Genomic DNA, 21368 nt, shown 5'->3' on the forward strand with positions numbered 1-21368 from the left:
GGTCCTTCAGAGCCCTGGAGTCCCAGGAGGACAACCTGAAAGCTGGTCCTACCACGTGCTGCCCCGGAGCCCGGGAGGTTGTGGGAATTATTATTTAATAAGGTAAAGCCTCAAGGTTCCGAATGCTTGAATAGGACTCCATTCGTATTAAAAAGACGAATCCCCAACCCCTGGCCATGGGACAGGATGGGCCGAGGCCTTTCCCCTGTCCGCCTGGCTTTGCTAGGTCCCTCCACCTAGGGTCAAGGCTCGGGCTTTTCCAGTCGGGCACCAGGACCATGGGCTCCTTGGAAATGCATTCATCTCCTCAGCCTGGGCTAAGATGACACAGACACACAGCAGGCCCTGCCGGAGTCAGAGAGTCGGGGAGGGGCCAGTCAGATGAGTGGCAAGGGCCTCCTCCAGGGCCAGCACTGGTCAGTTGGCGGCTCCAGCCCACAGCACCCCTGCTCTTCCTCCTGCCAGGAGCTGGGCTGAGGAAGCAGCCCCATGTGGCCAGGTCCCTGCCCAGCCCATGCTATGGCTGAGGGACAGAACTGCCGAACCCCTAGACAGGCCCTGCCACGTCCACTCCCGTGCTTGGAGCCCGTGGCCATCACTGAGGCTGAGGAGGAAACGTCACAAAGAAGGTACAGCAGGGCCTTCCTCCTGGAGGCATTTTCTGGGGGCCATCTGGGGGATGGCCAGGAGCTCTGAGACCGCTGAGATCACTGCACCGCAGCCACACCTGCGGACAGTTCCTACGGTCACCCTCAGAGCAGCTCAACTACTGAGAGTGAGGCCTGGAATCAACCCCGGGGTTGTAGAGTAGAACAGGGTTAGGTGAGCTGTGATAGAACCTGATAGAATATTCTACAGCTGGCAGAAATAGTGAGTTAAAAGTAGCTGAAAACAGACCAGGCGCAGGGGCTCACACCTGTAATCCCAGCACTTTGAGAGGCCAAAGCCCACAGATCCCTTGAGTTCAGGAGTTCAAGACCAGCCTGGGCAATATGGCAAAGTCCCATCTCTAACAAAAATACAGAAATGTACCTGGGCATGGTGGTGCGCGTCTGTGATCCCAGTAACTTGGGAAGCTGAGGTGGTAGAATCACTTGAACCCAGGAGGTGGAGGTTGCAGTGAACCAGGATCACACCACTGCACTCCATCCTGGGGAACAGAGCCAGGTTCCATCTAAAAAAATAAAGATAAAAAGCCTGGGCACAGTGGCTCATGCCTGTAATCCCAGCACTTTGGGAGGCCGAGGTGGGCAGATCACCTGAGGTGAGGAGTTTGTGACCATCCTGGCCAACACAGTGAAACCCCGTCTCTACTAAAAATATAAAAAATTAGTCGGGCATGATGGTGGGCGCCTGTAATCCCAGCTACTCAGGAGGCTGAGGCAGGAGAATCGCTTCAACTCAAGAGGCAGAGGTTCCAATGAGCCAAGATTGCGCCACTGCACTCCAGCCTGGGTGACAAGAGTGAAACTCTGTCTCAAAAAAAGAAAAATGTATGTGAAAATACATGTCCATGTAAAGTATGTATTTACATGTTAGTGATTATACATGTGAAACACCTATTTTCAGGTGTAGAAAAATATTGACAGGGTACAAATTAATCCAAAGTATTAAGAAAGTATCTGTGTGGTGGGGATTCCATTGATTTGGTTTCTCCTTTTTCCTTACCTTTATCTCCTATTTTCTCCACGATGAACATGTGTTAACTGTGGAGGGAAAATCAAACCACAGCAGGGTGAGCTGCCACCGGCTGGAGAGTCGGGCGCCATCTGACTGGGGCTGCACCCCGTCCTAAAAAAACCAAATGAACAAAGGGAACCCTCACCCCATGCAACAAACTACCGAGGATGATCTTTGTAAGAATACTGAATGTTTCACTAGGGTAACATTCTTTTCTTTTCTTTTCTTTTGAGACAGTCTTGCTCTGCCTGTCGCCCAGGCTGGAGTGCAGTGGCATGATCTCAGCTCACTGCAAGCTCTGCTTCCTGGGTTCACACCATTCTCCTGCCTCAGCCTCCTGAGTAGCTGGGACTATAGGCATCTGCCACCACACCTGGCTAATTTTTTGTATCTTTAATAGAGATGGGGTTTCACCACGTTAGCCAGGATGGTCTCGATCTCCTGACCTCGTGATCCACCCACCTCGGCCTCCCAAAGTGCTGGGATTACAGGCGTGAGCCACCATGCCCAGCTCACCAGGGTAACATTCTTAATATCAAAGGAAATCATACACGTCCATAAGACCATTAAAAAATTCCCAGTGGAAAATGGTTAGAGAAGCTACAAAAGATTCACAAAAGAACAAGTGAGACAGTTGTCACTACTATCAGGAATTGTAAATTATAAAAAGATGCACATGGCTGGGCACAGTGGCTCACATCTGTAATCCCAGCACTTTAGTAGGCCGAGATGGGCAGATCACCGGAGGTCAGGAGTTCAAGACTAACCTGACCAATATGGTGAAACCCCGTCTCTACTAAAAATACAAAAATTAGCCGGGTGTGGTGGCGGGCACCTATAGTCCCAGCTACTTGGGAGGCTGAGACAGGAGAATTGCTTGAACCTGGGAGGCGGAGGTTGCAGTGAGCCAAGATCGTGCCACTGCACTCCAGCCTGGGCAACAGAGTGAGACTTTGTCTAGAAAAAAAAAAGAAAAAGAAAAAAAAGAAAAGATGTACATAACACCTTCTCTTTGATACAGGCTAATCTAGACCTAATACAGACCTAAGGTTGTGAGGACATCCTCAGTGTCCTGCGCGCTGCTCCCCTCCTGGGTTAGGTACAGGCAGCGCAGCTCCTTCACCCGGCACCTGGAGCAGGGCCCAGAGCAGCCCTGGAGAGCGGCTTGGCAGCGTCTTGGAAGATTTGCCTGGGCTCATGGGTATCCCATGGCATCCTGCAGGTGACACTGGAAATGTCAACAGGGACGCAGGTCCAGGTGTGTGAGATATTTCAAACAGCAACACTTACAGAAAGGAATGTCTGGTCCTGGGAAAATGACAAAACTTGCCCTGGCACATCCACCCCATGGGACGGGAAATAACCAGCTAGACGGAGACTGCCTCAGTTTTAGCAGCATGGGGAAAGTCTCATGATATGTGATTGTGTGACAAATCAGGATGTAAAGTTGAGCACAGCCTGACCTGGATTCTGGAGTAAAACTCTCCCCTCTTGACTGTGGTTATCCTGAGCCCCAAGAATAAGAAGGACCTTGATGCATAAATTTTAATACTTCTGTCTTTCCCGCAATAGAATATTATCACAGTAAGCCAGGACATAACTTAAATATTAGAAAAGAAAGGAAAACACCCACGCCCTAATACAGAAATCAGCCAAGGACATTCACAGACATCAGAACAGCAATTACCGCAACACGTGTCAGCCAAGACCCAACCTCAGGGCTCTTCGTGCGGGATGGATTTCTGGTTTTGTTAGGTTTTGTTTTTCTTTTTTTTCTTTTGTTTTCTTGACAGGGTCTTGCTCTGTCAACCAGGCTGGAGTCCAGTGGTGCCATCATGGCTCGCTGCAGCTTGGATCTCCTGGACTCAAACTATCCTCCTGCCTCAGCCTCGCGAAGTGCTGGGATTACAAGTGTGAGCCACTGTGCTGGGCCCCTAAGGGTTTGTTTGTTTGTTTGTTTGTTTGTTGAGACAGAGTCTCCCTCTGGAGTGCAGTGGTGCTATCTCGACTCACTGCAAGCTCTGCCTTCCGGACTCACGCCATTCTCCTGCCTCAGCCTCCTGAGTAGCTGGGACTACAGGCGCCCGCCACCACGCCTGGCTAATTTTTTGTGTTTTTAGTAGAGATAGGGTTTCACCATGTTAGCCAGGATGGTCTTGATCTCCTGACCTCATGATCCGCCTGCCTTGGCCTCCCTAAGTGCTGGGATTGCAGGTGTGAGCTACCACGCCTGGCGGGTTTTAAAAAATTATTTATTTATTTAGAGACAGAGTTGTGGCCGGGCGCGGTGGCTCACACCTGTAATCCCAACACTTTGGGAGGCTGAGGCAGGCGGATCATGAGGTCAGGAGTTACAGACCAGCCTGACCACCATGGTGAAACCCCGTCTCTACTAAAAATACAAAAATTAGCCAGGCATGGTGGCGTGCACCTGTAATCCCAGCTACTCAGAGGCTGAGGCGGAAGAATCACTTGAACCCGGGAGGTGGAGGCTGCAGTGAGCTGAGACTGCACCACTGTACTCCAGCCTGGACGACAGAGCAAGACTCCATCTCAAAAAAAAAAAAAAAGAAAGGACAGAATGTGCCTCTGTCGCCCAGGCTGTAGTGCAATGGTGCCATCTCAGCTCACTGCAACTTCCATCTCCTGGGCTCAGGCAATCCTCCCTCTTCAGCCTCCCGAGTAGCTGGGACCATGGGCATGTACCACCACACCTGGCTAATTTTTGTATTTTTGTTAGAGATGCTATTTTGCCCTATTTGCCAGGCTGGTCTCAAACTCCTCGGCTCAATCAGTCCTCTCACCTCGGCCTCACAAAGTGCTGGGATTATAGGTGTGAGCCACTGTGCCCAGCCTAATTGTTTTTTTTAGAGACAGAGTCTCACACTGGGGCTCAGGCTGGAGTGCAGTGGTGTGATCATAACTCACTGCAGCCTCAGTTGCCTGGGCTCAAATGATTCTCCTGCCTCAGCCTCCCAAGTAGCTGAACTATAGGCACGCACCACCACGCACAGCTAATTTTTACATTTTTTGTAGAGACAGGGATTTCACTTTGTTGCCCAGGCTTGTCTCAAACTCCTGGGCTCAAGCTATCCTCCTGCCTCTGCCTCCCAATGTGCTGGGATGACAGGCGTGAGCCACCATCCCGGCCTGGCCCTTGACTTTTGTGGTGGAAGGTGCACTGGAGCCTCACCAAGTCTCACTCAAGTTGTGGGGAACAGACAGGAACGGGGACTTGCCTTCTGAGCAGTCTGTCTACCAGACACATGTCCTCCAGCGTACCCCGCAGTGCTAGGGTGGACTGCTCTTATCCCTGTTATGCAGACGAGGAAATAGAAACCTAGAGAGACTGAAGCACTTGCCCAAGGCCAGGCAGCAGGTGAGAAGGTGAGAAGGCCACAGAAGCTTGCACACCCTGCCCTGCCCGGTTCCCCTGCTGACTACTGCATGGGGGACAGTGCTGTTAAGAGTACCTGGGAGTTATTTTAATCAAATGTGATAAAAGATGGCAGACACAGAGACAACTGCCTTTGAAAGAGGAGTTTATTACTCACAGTTCCCAGGAGGAGGGGCACATGGGGAAGCACCCAGGGCCAGTCAGGACAGAGAGGGGGTGAAGGGAAAGGCTGGGCAAGGCCTTTATTGCCATTTTCCAGGCAAGGCAGAGTAGGCAAGCTGAGCAGAATCAGAACTGGGTAATTTCAATGGGCTCTGGGCTGGGGGGTGGTATCTAGCTATCTGGTACCTGGCCCTGGGGTGATTTAGGGCAGGGGGCTAGTGTTCTAGAATGCAGGAGCCTGATGAAAGGAGGCAGGTGGGACTCATGATGGTCGCTCTGCATATCAAAGGCATGCTCAGCCTGCAAGGTGGCCCAAGCCTGTGATCTCGGTACCTTGGGAGGCTGGGGCCAAAGGATCTCTTGAGCCCAGGTGTTTGAGATGACAGGGAGCTATGATCACACCACTGCACTCCAGCCTGGGTGACAAGAGTGAGATCCTGTCTAAAACAAAAAAAAAGTGAATAAGGCATACTCAGAGGAGGCAAGTGGTCTGCTGTCTCTAGGAATTAGCTAACCCTGGGAGGGGCAGTCCCTCCCTAGGTCCACAAGACCCCAAGATGTCAAAGCACCACAAACGAGAGAAAGTAAAAAACACGATGAGGCTGGGCATGGTGGCTCACGCCTGTAATCCCAGCACTTTGGGAAGCCAAGGCAGATGGATCATTTGAGGTCAGGAGTTCAAGACGAGGCTGGTCAACATGATGGAACCCTGACTCTACTAAAAATACAAAAATTAGGCCGGGCGCAGTGGCTCACGCCTGTAATCCCAGCACTTTGGAAGGCTGAGGCGGGCAGATCACAAGGTCAGTAGATCAAGACCATCCTGGCTAACACGGTGAAACCCCATCTCTACTAAAAATACAAAAAATTAGCTGGGCGTGGTGGCGGGCACCTGTAGTCCCAGCTACTCGGGAGGCTGAGGCAGGAGAATGGCGGGAACCCAGGAGGCGGAGCTTGCAGTGAGCCGAGATCGCGCCACTGCGCTCCAGCCTGGGCAACAGAGCAAGACTCCGTCTCAAAAAAAAAAAAAAAAAAAAGAAAAAATTAGCTGGGCGCAGTGGCAGGCGCCTGTAATCCTAGCTACTTGGGAGGCTGAGGCAGGAGAATCGCTTGAACCCGGGAGGTGGAGATTGCGGTACGCCGAGATGGCGCCACTGCACTCCAGCCTGGGGGACAGGGCAAGACTGCGTCTCAAAAACAAAACAAAACAAAAAAACCCCAAAACACAAAAGACACCACGAATGAAGAAAGCCTCCAGGAGGGGGAAGTTTGCAGGTGCCTAGGCGCGTCCTTCAAAACTCGAACCCCGCTGGTCAGGTCATTTTTCTTAGGCCCTGAGAAAAGGAAATCCTTCCTGGTCTAAGTTTTAAGAGCATGTTCAATTCAGATTAAAGCAATTCTCTCATTTCAGTGCAACACCTACGTTACTTTCCAGCTCTCTGGGGCCCCCTTTGCAGGAATGTTCCTGCCCTGCACCCCCAGCCTGGGCCCCGCTCTGCTGCTGTGTGCTGGAGTCAGGTCTAGGGGAAGCCCACAGCCTCTCCCTGTTTACAGCCAGAGCAGAGACCACTGCACGTTTGCAGCGTCCTCTTTGGCGAGGTGCAGGTGAGGGTCCCTGCCTCACAGGGCTGAATGAGGAATACAGAGGACCCTGGGCACCGGGAGCCTGTGCTGGGTGCCCAGTGTGGGTGCTCTGAGGGCACTGGTGCCCCTCGGCCGCCCTTGCTTGACTCTTTGAGCTTGTCAGTCACTCCTAAATGTTTCCAAGCTTCCCGGGGCGCTTGCGGCAGGGGGCACCTAACCGGTCCCCAGGGCAGTTCCCCGCATTCTCCCTCTAAGCTGGCTCCATTCTTTATGCCTTCACATCACGTAGGGAGCCTTACTCCCTGCCTCAGTTGGTTCACACTGCAACGGCAAACCACCACAGTCCAAGTGGCTTATGAACCATAATTCATTTCTCAGCACGGCGCTGGCAGATGCCGTGTCTGGCGAGGGCCACTTCCTGGTTCATGGACGGCGCCCTCTTCCTGCATCCTCACATGGGGGAAGCAGCAGACAAGCTCCCTCCAGTCACGTTTTTTCTTTTTTCTTGTTTCTTTTTTCTTTGAGACAGGTTCTCAATCTGTCGCCCAGGCTGGAGTGGAGGGGTGTGATCTCAACTCACTGCAGCCTCAACCTTCTGGGCTCAAATAATCCTCCTGCCTCAGCCTCCCAAGTAGCTAGGACTACAGACACATGCCACCACAACCGGCTAAGTTTTCATAGTTTTTGTAGAGTCAGGGTTTTGCCATGTTGCTTAGGCTGGTCTCAAACTCCTGGACTCAAGCAATCCTCCCTCCTCGGTCTCCCAAAGTGCTGAGATCACAGATGTGAGCCACAGTGCCCAGCCAGCCACTTTTCTGAGGACATGAATCCCCCTCATGAGGGAATCAGCCCTCATGACCTCATCTCCCAAAGGCCCCACCTCTCTAAAACCATCACCTTGGGGCAAGGACTTCAACATATGGACTTTGGGGGAACACATATGCTATGATTTGGCTCTGTGTACCCACCCAGATCTCATCTTGAATTCTCACGTGTTGTGGAGGGACCTGGTGGGAGGTAATTGAATCGTGGGGGCAGGTCTTTCCCATGCTGTTCTTGTGACTGAGAATAAGTCTCATGAGATCTGATGGTTTTATAAGGAGGAGTTTCCCTGCAGAAGCTCTCTCTCTTCCTGCTGCCATCCTCTTAAGACGTGACTTGCTCCTCCTTGCCTTCCTCCATGACTGTGAGGCCTCTGCAGTCTCACAGAGGCCTCTGTGGAACCACAGGTCCAGTTAACCTCTTTTGTTTGTTAATTGCCCAGTCTTGCATATGTCTTTATCAGCAGTGCGAAAATGGACTACTACAATGCACGTTCAGACCATAGCACCCCTGCTCTAGCAGCAGCCCATCTGAGCAAAGGCTTAGTTCTGGCAGCACCCACCTTGGGCCATTGCCCAATAGAGCCACCCCCTTTTTGTTTTATTTTATTTTATCTTATTTGGAGACAGAGTTTCGTTCTCATTGCCCAGGCTGAAGTGCAATGACGCCATCTCGTCTCACTGTAACCTCTACCTCCCAGGTTCAAGCGATTCTCCTGCCTCAGCCTCCCGAGTAGCTGGGACTACAGGCAACTGCCACTATGCCCCGCTAATTTTTGTATTTTTAGTAGAGACGGGGTTTCACCATGTTGGCCAGGGTGGTCTTGATCTCTTGACCTCGTGATCTGCCCTCCTCCGCCTCCCAGAGTGCTGGGATTACAGTTGTGAGCCACCGAGCCTGGCCGGAGCCACACCTTTTAAACCTCTTACCGTCGTGGGTGTGGTCTTCCCCACCCTGTGCTCCTCTGGCCAATGAAAGTCCAGTCCTGTACCGCCTGACTTGGCCCTGTGGCCTGGGAGGCATGCAGCCCCCTGCACCTGCAGGCACCTCACAGGCTTTGGTGAGGGAGTGCAGGAAAGAACTTCTCTAGTCTGTCACGTGAGAGCAGGGATCCAGTGGCCACACAGACTCATATTGGATTCTGTCTTTGTCACCTACTGGCTATGAGATTTGGGGCTCATAGCCCCTCACATCCTCAGGGGTTCCCTCCATAAAATGGAGACTACAGTGTCTGCAAGCTAGTGTTGCCATGAGGATGAAATGTCGTCATGGACAGAGAGCATTTTGCATAGAAATCAATAATAGATATTTGAAAAATTCCCGACTATTTAGAAACAATACACTTCCTAATAACCATTGGATCCGAGAGGAAATTACGAGTGGAGAGAATCTTGAGCTGAATGAAAATGAAAACACAGCATATTGAAATGTGCAGGATTCAGCTAAAGTAGTAATTACAGGGAGAATTATGGCAATAAAATGCCTATTTATAAAAGAAAGATCTTAAATCAATGATCTCATCTTTCACCTTAAAAAACTAGAAAAAGGGCCGGGCGCGGTGGCTCAAGCCTGTAATCCCAGCACTTTGGGAGGCCGAGATGGGCGGATCACGAGGTCAGGAGATCGAGACCATCCTGGCTAACACCGTGAAACCCCGTCTCTACTAAAAATATAAAAAACTAGCCGGGCGAGGTGGCGGGCGCCTGTAGTCCCAGCTACTCCGGAGGCTGAGGCAGGAGAATGGCCTAAACCCGGGAGGCGGAGCTTGCAGTGAGCTGAGATCCGGCCACTGCACTCCAGCCCGGGCTACAGAGCAAGACTCCGTCTCAAAAAAAAAAAAAAAAAAACTAGAAAAAGGCCAGGTGCGGTGGCTCACGCCTGTAGTCCTAGCACTTTGGGAGGCTGAGGCGGGAAGATCACGAGGTCAGAAGATCGAGACCATCCTGGCTAACACGGTGAAACCCCATCTCTACTAAAAATACAAAATATTAGCCAGGCATGGCCAAGCGTGGTGGCTCACACCTGTAATCCCAGCACTTTGGGAGGCCGAGACGGGCGGATCATGAGGCCGGGAGATTGAGACCATCCTGGCTAGCACAGTGAAACCCTGTCTCAACTAAAAATACAAAAAATTAGCTGGGTGTGGTAGCGGGTGCCTGTAGTCCCAGCTACTAGGGAGGCTGAGGCAGGAGAATGGCATGAACCCGGGAGGCAGAGCTTGCAGTGAGCCAAGATCGCACCACTGCACTCCAGCCTGGTTGACAGAGCAAGACTCTACCTCAAAAAATTATACAAATAAAATTAAAAAAAAAAAAACAACTAGAAAAAGGGGCCGGTGCGTTGGCTCATGCCTATAATCTCAACACTTTGGGAGGGCAAGACAGGTGGATCACTTGAGGTCAGGAGTTCGGGACCAGCCTGGCCAACATGGTGAAACCCTGTCTCTACTAAAAATACAAAAATTAGCTGGGCGTGGTGGTGCATGCCTGTAATCCGGGCTATTTGGGAGGCTGAGGCAACAGAATCACTTGAACCTGGGAGGCAGAAGTTGCAGTGAGCTAAGATGGCACCACTGAACTCCGGCCTGGGTGATAGAGCGAGACTCTGTCTCAAAAAAAAAAAAAAAAAAAAAAACAACCTAGAAAAAGGGCCAGGAGCGGTGGCTCATGCCTATAATTCCAGCACTTTGGGAGGCCAAGGTGGGTGGCTCACTTGAGCCCAGGAGTTCCAGACCAGCCTGGGCAATGAGGCAAAAACCCATCTCTACAGAAAAAATTATCTGGGTGTGGTAGCACATGCCTGTAGTTCCAGCTACTCGGGAGGCTGAGGTGGGAGGATCACCTGAGCCCAGGAGGTAGAGTCTGCAGTGAGGCTTGATTATGCTACTGCACTCCAGCTTGTGTGACAGAATGAGACACTATCTCAATTTTTAAAAAACAAAGAAACTAGAAAAAGGGAACAAATTGAACCAAATTAAGCAGAAAGAAGGATCTAACAAAAATGAGAGCAGAAATTAACGAAATAGGGCCATGCACAGTGGCTCACGCCTGTAATCCCAGCACTTTGGGAGGTTTGAGACCTGAGTTTGAGACCAACCTGGGCAACATGGCAAAATTAGCCAGGCGTGGTGGTGTGCACCTGTAATCCCAGCTACCTAGAATGCTGAGGTAGAATGATTGCTTGAGCCCAAAAAGGAGAGGTTGCTGTGAGCTGAGATTGTGCCACTGCACTCCAGGCAAGACTCTATCAGGAAGGAAAGACAGAAAGAATGAAAGCAAGGAAGGGAGGGAGGGAGGGTGGGAAAGAAGGGAGACAATAGAGAAAAATCAATACACCAAATTGAAAATCTCTTTGAGAAGGTCAGTAAAACTGATAAGACTCTAAAATGATGAAAAAAAGAGAAAGACAAAAATAATCAAAATCAGGGACATGGATGTGAAAGGGCATGAGGACCCTTTTTGAGGTGTTAGATCCTTTTATTCTATTTATTTATGGAGACAGCATCTCCCTCTGTCACGCAAGCTGGAGTGTAATGGCACATTCATAGCTCACTGCAGCCTCAAACTCCCTGGCTCAAGCAATCCTCCCACCTCAGCCTCCCAAGTAGCTGGGACTACAGGCATGCACCATCATGCCTAGCTAATTTTTAAAATTTTTTTATAGAGACACGATCTCACTATGTTACCCAGGGTGGTCTCAAACTCCTGGGCTCAGGTGATCCTCCCACTTTAGCCTCCCAGAATTTGGGCATTATAGGCATTAACTGTTTATCATCTTACTTGCATGGGTGTGTACACTTATCAAATAACACTTGGGTCAAAAAATAAAAGGGAAATTATGAAATCTAAAAAAATAAACATAGGCCGGGTGCAGTGGCTCATACCTGTAATCCCAGCACTTTGGGAGGTTGAAGTGGGCGGATCACCTGAGGTCGGGAGTTCGAGACTGGGCTGATCAACATGGAGAAACCTCGTCTCTACTAAAAATAAAAAATTAGCCAGGTGTGGTGGTACATACCTGTAATCCCACCTACTCGGGAGGTTGAGGCAGGAGAATCACTTGAACCCAGGAGGCAGAGGTTGCGGTGAGCCAAGATAGCACCATTGCACTCCAGCCTGGACAACAAGAGCGAAACTCAGTCTCAAAGAAAAAAAAAAAAGTATTGCCCGAGTGTAGTGACTCATGCCTGTAATCCCAACACTTTGGGAAACTAAGGCAGGAGGATTGCATGGGCCCAGGAGTTCAAGGCCAACCCGAGCAACATAGTGAGATCCTGTCTCTACAAAGAAATTTAAAAATTAGCTAAGGGGGATGGTGTATGCCTGTAACTCCAGCTGCTCTGGAGGCTGAGGCAGGAGCATCACTTGAGCTCAGGAGAGTAAAGCTACAGTGAGTCATGATTGTGCCACTGCACTCCAGCCTTGGCGACAGAGTGAGACCCTGTCTGAACCAAAAAAGAAGGAAAAAAAAAAAAAAAAAAAAACTGGCCAGGCACAGCGGCTCATGCCTCTAATTCCAGCACTTGGGGAGGCCAAGGCGGGTGGATCACCTGAGGTCAGGAGTTTGAGACTAGCCTGGCCAACATGACAAAACCCCATCTCTACTAAAAATACAAAAAATTAGCCAGGCTTGGTGGCGGGAGCCTGTAATCCCAGCTGCTCAGGAGGCTGAGGCAGGAGAATCGCTTGGACCAGGGAGGCAGAGGTTGCAGCGAGCTGAGATGGCGCCATTGCACTCCACTTCAGCCTGGGTGACAGAGCAAGACTCTGTCTCCAAAAAAAGAAAAAGAAAAAGAAATGTTGTGTGCATCTGTAATCCCAGCTACTCGGGAAGCTGAGATAGGAGAATTGCTTGAACCTGGGAGGCAGAGGTTGCAGTGAGCAGAGATCATGCCACTGCACTCCAGCCTGGGTGACAGAGTGAGACTCTGTCTCAAAAAAAAAAAAAGAGAAAAATAAATGTTCCTTGGGTAACAAGAATATTCCCCAGAACCTCTACAGCTTTTAGTCACAATGATCATTTATTCTAAAATTACCAGGTGTGCCAGGAAACAGGATCATATAAACCAAGAATAAACAACAGACATAAATCCATAGGTTGCCAGGTATTGAAATTACTAGTACAGCCCGGGCGTGGTGGCTCACGCCTGTATTCCCAGAACTTTGGGAGGCCAAGGTGGGAGGATCACAAGGTCAGGAGATCGAGACCATCCTGGCTAACACAGTGAAACCCCCATCTCTACTAAAAATACAAAAAAATTAGCTGGTGTGGTGGCGCGCCTGTAGTCCCAGCTACTCAGCAGGCTGAGGCAGGAGAATCACTTGAACCTGGGAGGCAGAGGTTACAGTGAGCCGAGATCTCACCACTGCACTCCAGCCTGAGCAACAGAGTGAGACTCTGTCTCAGAAATAATAATAATAATGAATTAGTAGTATGTACCTTAAAATGTGATCAATATGTTCAAGAAAAATTAAGATGGAGCATTTAATCAGAAAATTGGAATCTGTAGAAAAAGAATCATATAAAAATTCCAGAACTGGGCTGGGCGTGGTGGCTCACGCCTGTCATCCCAGCACTTTGGGAGGCCAAGACAGGAGGATCACGAGGTCAGGAGATCGAGACCATCCTGGCTAACATGGTGAAACCCCGTCTCTACTAAAAACAAAAACAAAATTAGCTGGGCGTGGTGGCGGGTGCTTGTAATCCCAGCACTTTGGGAGGCTGAGGCGGGTGGATCACGAGGTCAGGAGATCGAGACCATCCTGGCTGACACAGTGAAACCTCATCTCTACTAAAAATTAAAAAAAAAAAAAAAAAAAAAAAAAAAAAAAAATTAGCCAGGTGTGGTGGCGGGCGCCTGTAATCCCAGCTAGTTGGGAGGCTGAGGCAGGAGAATGGTGTGAACCCAGGAGGCGGAGCTTGCAGTGAGCCGAGATTGCGCCACTGCACTCCAGCCTTGGCCTCCCAAAGTGCTGGAATTACAGGTGTGAGCCACCACATCTGGTGGTGGTGCCACACACTTTTTTTGTTTTTGTTTTTGGGACGGAGTCTCACTCTGTCACCCAGGCTGGAGTGCGGGGGCGTGATCTCAGCTCACTACAACCTCCACCTCCTGGGTTCAAGCCATTCTCCTGCCTCAGCCTCCCGAGTAGCTGTAATTACAGGTCCGTACCACCATGCCCGGCTAATTTTTGTATTTTTAGAGGGACGGGGTTTCACCATGTTGGCCAGTCTGGTCTGAAACTCTTGACTCCGTGATCCGCCCACCACAGCCTCCCAAAGTGCTGGGATTACAGGCATGAGCAACTGCGACTGGCCTAATTTTTGTATTTTTAGTAGGGATGGAGTTTCACCATGTTGGTCAGGCTAGTCTGGAACTCCTGACTTCGTGATGTGCCCACCTCAGCCTCCCAAAGTGCTGGGTTTACCGGCACTGAGCTGGCCATGAGCAACCACGCCTGGCCTAATTTCTTTTTTTTTTTTTGAGACATAGTCTCACCCTGTTGCCCAGGCAGGAGTGCAGTGGCACAATCTCGGCTCAAGCTCCTCCTCCCGGGTTCACGCCATTCTCCTGCCTCAGCCTCCCAAGTAGCTGGGATTACAGGCACCTGCCACCACGTTCAGCAGCTGGATGGGGAGAAGGCCAGAGGAGGGGCCTACACTGCCCACACCCAACACAGAATTTAGTTTGGTGCTGTTTTTCTTCAGCACCTTCAAGACATCATTCCATCATCTTCTCACTTCCATCATCTCTGCTGAAAAAGTCCACCTGATATGGCTTGGATCTGTTTCCTCAACCAAATCTCCTGTGGAACTGTAATCTCCAGTGTGGGAGGTGGGGCTGGTGGGAGGGGATTGGATCACAAGAGTGGGTCCTTCATGAATAGCTCAACACCATCCCCTTGGTGCTGTCCTGACTTCTTGTGAGTCTGGTTCTTTAAAAGTGTGTGGCAAGGCCGGGTGCAGTGGCTCATGCCTGTAATCCCCGCACTTTGGGAGGCCGAGGCAGGTGGATCACGAGGTCAGGAGTTCCAGACCAGCCTGGCCAACATGGCGAAACCCCATCTCTACTAAAAATACAAAATTAGGCAGGCGCGGTGGTGCATGCCTGTAATCCCAGCTACTCGGGAAGCTAAGGCAGGAGAATCGCTTGAACCTGGGAGGCGGAGGTTGCAGTGAGCCGAGATCGCGCCATTGCACTCCAGTCTGGGCAACAGATGAAGGCTCCATCTCAAAAACAACAACAAAAAAGCCCGGACGTGGTGGCTTGTGTTTGTAATCCCAGCACTTTGGGAGGCCAAGGCAGGTGGATCACCTGAGGTCAGGAGTTCGAGACCAGCCTGATCGACATGGTGAAACCCCATCTCTACTAAAAATACAAAAATTTGCCAGACCTGGTGGGGGATGTCTGTAATCCCAGCTACTTGGGAGGCTGAGGCTGGAGAATCGCTTGAACCGTGGAGGCAGAGGCTGCATTGAGCCGAGATTGCGCCACTGCACTCTAGCCTGGGTACAGAGTGAGATTCTGTCCCAAAAACAAAAACAAAACCCCAAAAATAGAGGGGAGATGGAGAAAGGAGACAGAGAGACAGAGAGAGAGAGAAAGATAGAGACAGACAGACAGACAGAGACAGAGAGACAACGCCAACATCCCCAGCCCTCTGCTGCTTCTCTCCTCCACAGCTGCCCCCCTGTGGGGCTCTCTCCTGGTTCTGCCTGTTTGCCTCTAGTCCCTTCTTAAACATTCTCTTGGCTGGGCATGGTGGCTCACACCTGTAATCTCAGCACTTTGGGAGGCTGAGGTGGGCGGATCACGAGGTCAGGAGTTTGAGACCAGTCTGATCAACATAATGAAACCCTGTCTCTACTAAAAATACAAAAAATTTTCTGGGGATGGTGGCAGGCACCTGTAATCCCAGCTACTTGGGAGGCTGAGGCAGGAGAATCGCTTGAACCTGGGAGGAGAAGATTGCAGTGAGCCAAGATCGCGCCACTGCACTCCAGCCCGGAAAACAATGCGAGATTCTGTCTCAAAAACAAAACAAAACTAAAACATTCTCTTGCACTGGAGCAGGCAGTGTATGCTCCCCAGACCCTTCTCCATCTCCAGGACCATCTCCTTCTGGCTGCGTGCAGCATGCTGGTGCAGAGCTCCTAGTGCTGGCGATCGCAAGTCCAACCAACAACCACCACCAACCACGTGTGTTTCTCTGGGTGGGTAAGGTGTGTGGCTGGTGATGCTTCTCAGTGCGTTCCCAAACCCTCTCTCCAGGAGTGCAGCTTTCTACGCCCCTGAGTGTGGCAGGAAGCAGTGACTTGCCTCTTACAAAGACAGTGTGGTGGCCAAGAGGGGAGGTGAGTCACAGAAGGCCTTGCAGGCCAGGTGTGTGGCTCAAAGCACATGGTAGAAGGTTAGGTATGAGGTCATTTATGTATAGTTTTCAAACATGCAAAACAATAGTGTACATTGTATATGGATAGTATAAAATCTGTTTGGCACTGATGACCATCCAAAGCTGGGTAATGGTTACCTTTGGGCAGGAAGGGAAAAGAACTGATTCTGACAGGCTCAGGGGCTGTGTTCCAGCAATGCCAGAGAACCTCCAAGATAAAACAAAACAAACACCACCCCAAACTAAAAGAACAGAGCCAAGTCGGGGGCAGACCTCAAATCAGTGAGGAAAAAAGATGGACTCCTCAGTAAGGTTGGGATTTCCGTGTATACGAGGAAATGGGTAAATTGAATCCAGACCTCACACTGTTTCTAAAACCAAATTCCAAGTAGTATTCAGAGCTAACAGTAAAAACAAAACCACAAGACTACTGGAATCAAATAGAAAAGAATATTCTAAAATTCCAGCAAATATCTGTCATGGGGATGAGTGATGCTGGCATCTGAACCCACTCCTCAGGGTGATGCCTTCTTGCCCTCCCAAAGTGGCCAGTGCCAACCCCATCACCCCCACTGCTTGGATGGGTCATGGGAGCATGCAAAACTACCTTGGAGACTCAAGCCAGAAGAATTTCTCTGCTCCAAAAGGCCTAAACTAGTGGCTTTTCTTTTTTTCTTTTTTTTTGAGATGGAGTTTTGCTCTTGTTGCCCGGGCTGGAGTGCAATGGCACGATCTCAGCTCACCAAAACCTCTGCCTCCCAGATTCAAGTGATACTCTTGCCTCAGCCTCCCGAGCAGCCGGGATTACAGGCATGCGCCACCACGCCCGGCTAATTTTTGTATTTTTAGTAGAGATGAGGTTTCTTCATGTTGGTCAGGCTGGTCTCGAACTCTCAACCTCAAGTGATCCACCCACCTCGGCCTCCCAAAGTGCTGGGATTACAGGCATGAGCCATGTGCCCGGCCGGTTTTCTTTTTTTTTAATGTATATATATATTTTAGTAAGTTTTTTTTTCTTTTTTTCTTTTTGAGACAGAGTCTCACTCTGTCGCTCAGGCTGGAGTGCAGTGGTGCGATCTCAGCTCACTGCAATCCCCACCTCCTGGGTTCAAGCAATTCTCCTGCCTCAGCCTCCCGAGTAGCTGGGACTACAGGGGCCTGCCACCATACCTGGCTAATTTTTGTATGTATTTTAGTAAGATTTTTCAAGCATACCTAAAAGTAGACAGAAAAAGACCCAAGGATCTCAGCCACACCAAAGTGTATCATTTTCACATATTTGCTGTTTGGTTCTGTTCTTTTTTTTTTTTTTGAGACGGACTCTTGCTGTCTTGCCCAGGCTGGAGTGCGGTGGCACGATCTCAGCTCACTGCAACCTCTGCCTCCCAAGTTCAAGCATTCTCCTGCCTCAGCCTCCACAGTAGCTGGGATTACAGGCATACACCACTACACTCGGCTGGTAATTGTGTTTTTTTGTTTTTTGTTTAAGATGCAGGCTCACTCTGTCGCCTAGGCTGGGTGCAGTGGTGCAATCTTGGCTCACTGCAACCTCTGCCTCCTGGGTTCAAGCGATTCTCCTACCGTAGCCTTCCAAGTAGCTGGGATTGCAGGCATGTGCCACCACACCCAGCTAATTTTTGTATTTTCAGTAGAGACAGGGTTTCACCATGTTGGCCAGGCTGGTCTCGAACTCCCGACCTCGTGATTCACCCGCTTCAGCCTCCCAAAGTGCTGGGATTACAGGCATGAGCCACGGCGCCCCGCCAATTTTTGTACTTTTAGTAGAGACAGGGTTTTGCCGTGTTGGCCAGGCTGGTCTCGAACTCCTGACTTCAAATTATCCGCCTGCCTCGGCCTCCCAAAGTGCTCTGATTACAGGCAGGAGCCACCTCGCCTGGCCTAATTTTTGTAAAGAGGGAGTTTCACCATGTTGGCCAGGCTGGTCTCGAAGTCCTGACCTCAGGTGGTCTGCCTGCCTTGACCTCCTAAAGTGCTGGGATTACAGGTGTGAGTCACCGCGCCCAGCTGACTTTTTTTTTTTTTTTTTTTTTTTAAGAGACAAGGTCTCCCTCTGTGGCCCAGGCTGGAGTGCACCACTCACTAGCAGCTTCCTCCTCGGGGCTCAAGCAAGCCTCCCTCCTCGGCCTCCCACAGTGTTGGGATTGCAGGCACGCACAGGCGTGCCAAACCCTGTTGGCATTTTGATTGGGATTACATCATTTTACACACCGACTTGTAAATAATTTATGTATTTACAACTTTGCTTCCACGTAGGAATGGGGTAGTTTATTTTTTAAATTTAGTTTGAACTCCTTTTAGGTCCTACAGTCAAGGTTTAGATTAGAGTTTTAAAAAATGGGATTTTGGCTGGGCGCGGTGGCTTACGCCTGTAATCCCAGCACTTTGGGTGGCCGAATCACTTTATGTCAGGAGTTCGAGACCTGCCTGGGTAGCACAGCAAAATCCCATTTCTACTAAAAATACAAAAATTAGCCGGGCGTGGTGGCAGGTGCCTGTAATCCCAGCTACTCCCCCAGGAGGCTGAGAGAGGAGAATCGCTTGAACCTGGGAGGCGGAGGTTGCAGTTGGCCGATATCTCGCCACTGCACTCCAGCCTGGGCGACAGAGTAAAGACTCCGTCTCAAAAAAAAAAAAAAAAAAAGGGTGGGGAGTGGGGGGTGGGATCTTGCGCATTTCCCTTTTTCTCTTTTTTTTCTGAGACGGAGTTTCACTCTTGTCCCGTCACCCAGACTGGAGTGCAATGACGCGATCTCGGCTCACTGCAACCTCCACCTCTCAGGTTCAAGCGATTCTCCTGTCTCAGTCTCCCGAGTAGCCGGGATTACAGGCGCCCACCACTAAGCACGGCTAATTTTTTTTGCATTTTTAGTGGAGACGGGGTTTCGCTATGTTGGCCAGGCTGGTCTCGAACTCCTCACCTCATGTGATCCGCCCGCCTTAGGCCTCCCAAAGTGCTGGGATTACAGGCGTGAGCCACCGCGCCAGGTCGCGCATTTCTTTTTAGACTTATTCCTGGGTATGTCACGGGCCCTATGGCGATTATGAACCGCATCTGCAGATATTTGAGGGCGTGCGCAGCCAAGGTTCCCACTCTGGGCAGGGGGCACAGCGAGGTGACTCACGGGAAACCACAGGTGGCCACGAACGACTGCTAGAAAGTGGGAATTTTAGGAAACAGAAAACGGGGAATAGCGGGGCGCACGGGGAAGCTCCAGAACTAGGGCGAGCGGAGGGGCGGGCGCCGCAAATGCGGAGGGCGGAGCAGGGTGGCCCGGGGCGGGTGTCTCCGCCTGCGCGGCCAGGCCCCCCAGCGCAGCTGCCCTGGCCCCGCCCACCACTCCCAGAGCGCCGGCTTGGGTCCTAGATCGCCCTCAGGAGCCAAGGCCCCGCCCACCACGCTCGGCCCCTTGCCTCAGGCCCGGCTCACAGTTCGGGTCGAGACCCAGGCTCCGCCCCCTTCCCCGCCCACAGCTCCAGTTCCCTTCGCAGGCCGAGTCTCTCTACTTGAGGCCCCGCCCGCCACCCTCAGCCCCGACCCCGGTTCCGAGTTCTCAGGCCTCGCTCGCCGCTTGAGACCGCGCTCACTATGCGAGGAGGACCCTCCCCTGCCCCGCGTCCAGCTTTAGTCCCCGACTGCGTTCATTACCAAGGGCCCGCCCACTGCCTTAAGTCCAGTCGCCAGCCTCGTGTCCCGTCCCTGGCCGTACTCACTGCGAGGCCCCGCCCACAGCTCTAATCCCCGGCGTCGCCTGCCACTGAGGCCCCGCCCCCAGCTCCTGTCTCGGGCGGCGCTCACCGCCGTGGCCCCGCCCCGAAGCGCCAGTCCTCGGCTTCGCTCACCGAGAGGCCCCGCCTCCGGCTCCGTTCCGCCGAAGCCCCGCCCCCGCGGGCGGCCCCTCCTACGCCGGCGCGCCGCACGGGAGGCCAGCTCGCTCACTGTGGGGAGACCGCGGCCGCGCCAGGCCGGGAGGTCGCGGCTCCAGTCCTCGCGTCCCCGTTGTGGTCCCGGTGCCTGTCCCAGTCCCGCAGGCGCGGCCGTTACGGGCGGCGCGGCCCCGGCGCGCGCGGCGAATCTGCGGCTGCCAATCGGCGGGCGCGGGGCCTCGCGAGAGCGGCGAGGCCTGGGCGACTGGGCCTGGGCGGGCGGCTGGGCCTGGGCGGGCGGCGCGGGCTGCTCCGGAGGCTCGGGCGGCTTGGGAGGCTTGGGAGGCTCCGGGCCCTGCCCGCGCGTTCGCCGGCATGACGGGCCGCGTGTGCCGCGGTTGCGGCGGCACGGACATCGAGCTGGACGCGGCGCGCGGGGACGCGGTGTGCACCGCCTGCGGCTCAGTGCTGGAGGACAACATCATCGTGTCCGAGGTGCAGTTCGTGGAGAGCAGTGGCGGCGGCTCCTCGGCCGTGGGCCAGTTCGTGTCCCTGGACGGTGAGTCCCGCGGGCTGGCGCTGCGCGGACTTCCCGATGCGGCTTAGGCGGGCTGGAGGCGGTGGCGGCGCGGCCCGGACCCGCGCCTCGGTACCGCCCGCTCTGTCGGGGCGCACGGTTCTGCGTCGTCTTGGCGCGAGTGTGGATCCCCTTGGCGCGAGTATGGACCCCCGTGGCGCGAGTATGGACCCCCGTGGCGCGTGTGGACTTCCTCGACACACGCGTGGGCCAGGGCAGCCAGCACAGGGAGGATTGAGGACAGCCTGGGGAGCCCAGAAGGCCCCTCAAGCTGTCCCTCACTGTCAGTCTCTGTGCCTGCAATTTTGTTTTCAGCAATGTCTGGTACTTAGCATCCGATTGCTGCTGCCCTTGGCTTTGGCGGTTCCCGGGCGGATGCCCTAGGGCCACTCAGGCTGCTGCAGGCCTGGGAGGGGACGTGTCAGGGATGAGCAGTATTGTGAGCTGGGGATGGACCCCAGTCTGTGGAAGGAGCTGGACTGTGGCTAATTTCAGGTGGTTGTGAATAGAGCTGCTGAAACGATTCATGTGCAACTCTCTGTGTGAACATACGTTTTCATTTCTCTGGGGAAGTTAGCTATATGTTTAACTCTATGGGAAACTGTCATGAACTGTTTTGTGATGTGGCTGTGCCGTTATGCATTCTCGCCAGTTGCCCCATATCTTCATCAGCACTTGGTGTTGTCGAGGTTTTTATTTTGGTTGTTCTAACAGGTGTGTGGCATCTCATCAGAGTGGTGCTCTGTATTTCCCTACTGGCTGGTGATGTTCTACCTCATTAGGATGCTTATTTGCCATGCCCGAATCCCCTTTATTGAAACGTGTGCTCAAGTCTTATTTTTCATTTATCTTGAGACAGGATCTCACT

At 52.1% G+C, this 21368-nt stretch overlaps 2 protein-coding genes across 4 annotated transcripts in view; one reads left to right on the forward strand and one right to left on the reverse strand.

Annotated features, from left to right (window-relative positions):
• Nucleotides 1-21368, reverse strand: part of PACS2 (phosphofurin acidic cluster sorting protein 2) — a 421633-nt gene that overhangs the window by 86446 nt on the left and 313819 nt on the right. The gene's annotated exons all lie outside the window — the stretch shown is intronic.
• Nucleotides 19608-21368, forward strand: part of BRF1 (BRF1 RNA polymerase III transcription initiation factor subunit) — an 81659-nt gene continuing 79898 nt past the window's right edge. For 2 of the 3 annotated variants that reach the window (XM_050796977.1, XM_050796978.1), the window contains exon 1: nt 19625-20482. In XM_050796977.1, the coding sequence (XP_050652934.1) occupies nt 20299-20482 (184 nt within the window). In that variant the 5' untranslated portion in view covers nt 19625-20298. Of the gene's footprint in view, nt 20483-21368 lie in introns of all 3 variants that reach the window. The other variant, XM_050796976.1, reaches the window with a different exon arrangement.

This window comes from Macaca thibetana, chromosome 7, assembly GCF_024542745.1.
Source record: "Macaca thibetana thibetana isolate TM-01 chromosome 7, ASM2454274v1, whole genome shotgun sequence".
Taxonomy (NCBI): domain Eukaryota; kingdom Metazoa; phylum Chordata; class Mammalia; order Primates; family Cercopithecidae; genus Macaca; species Macaca thibetana.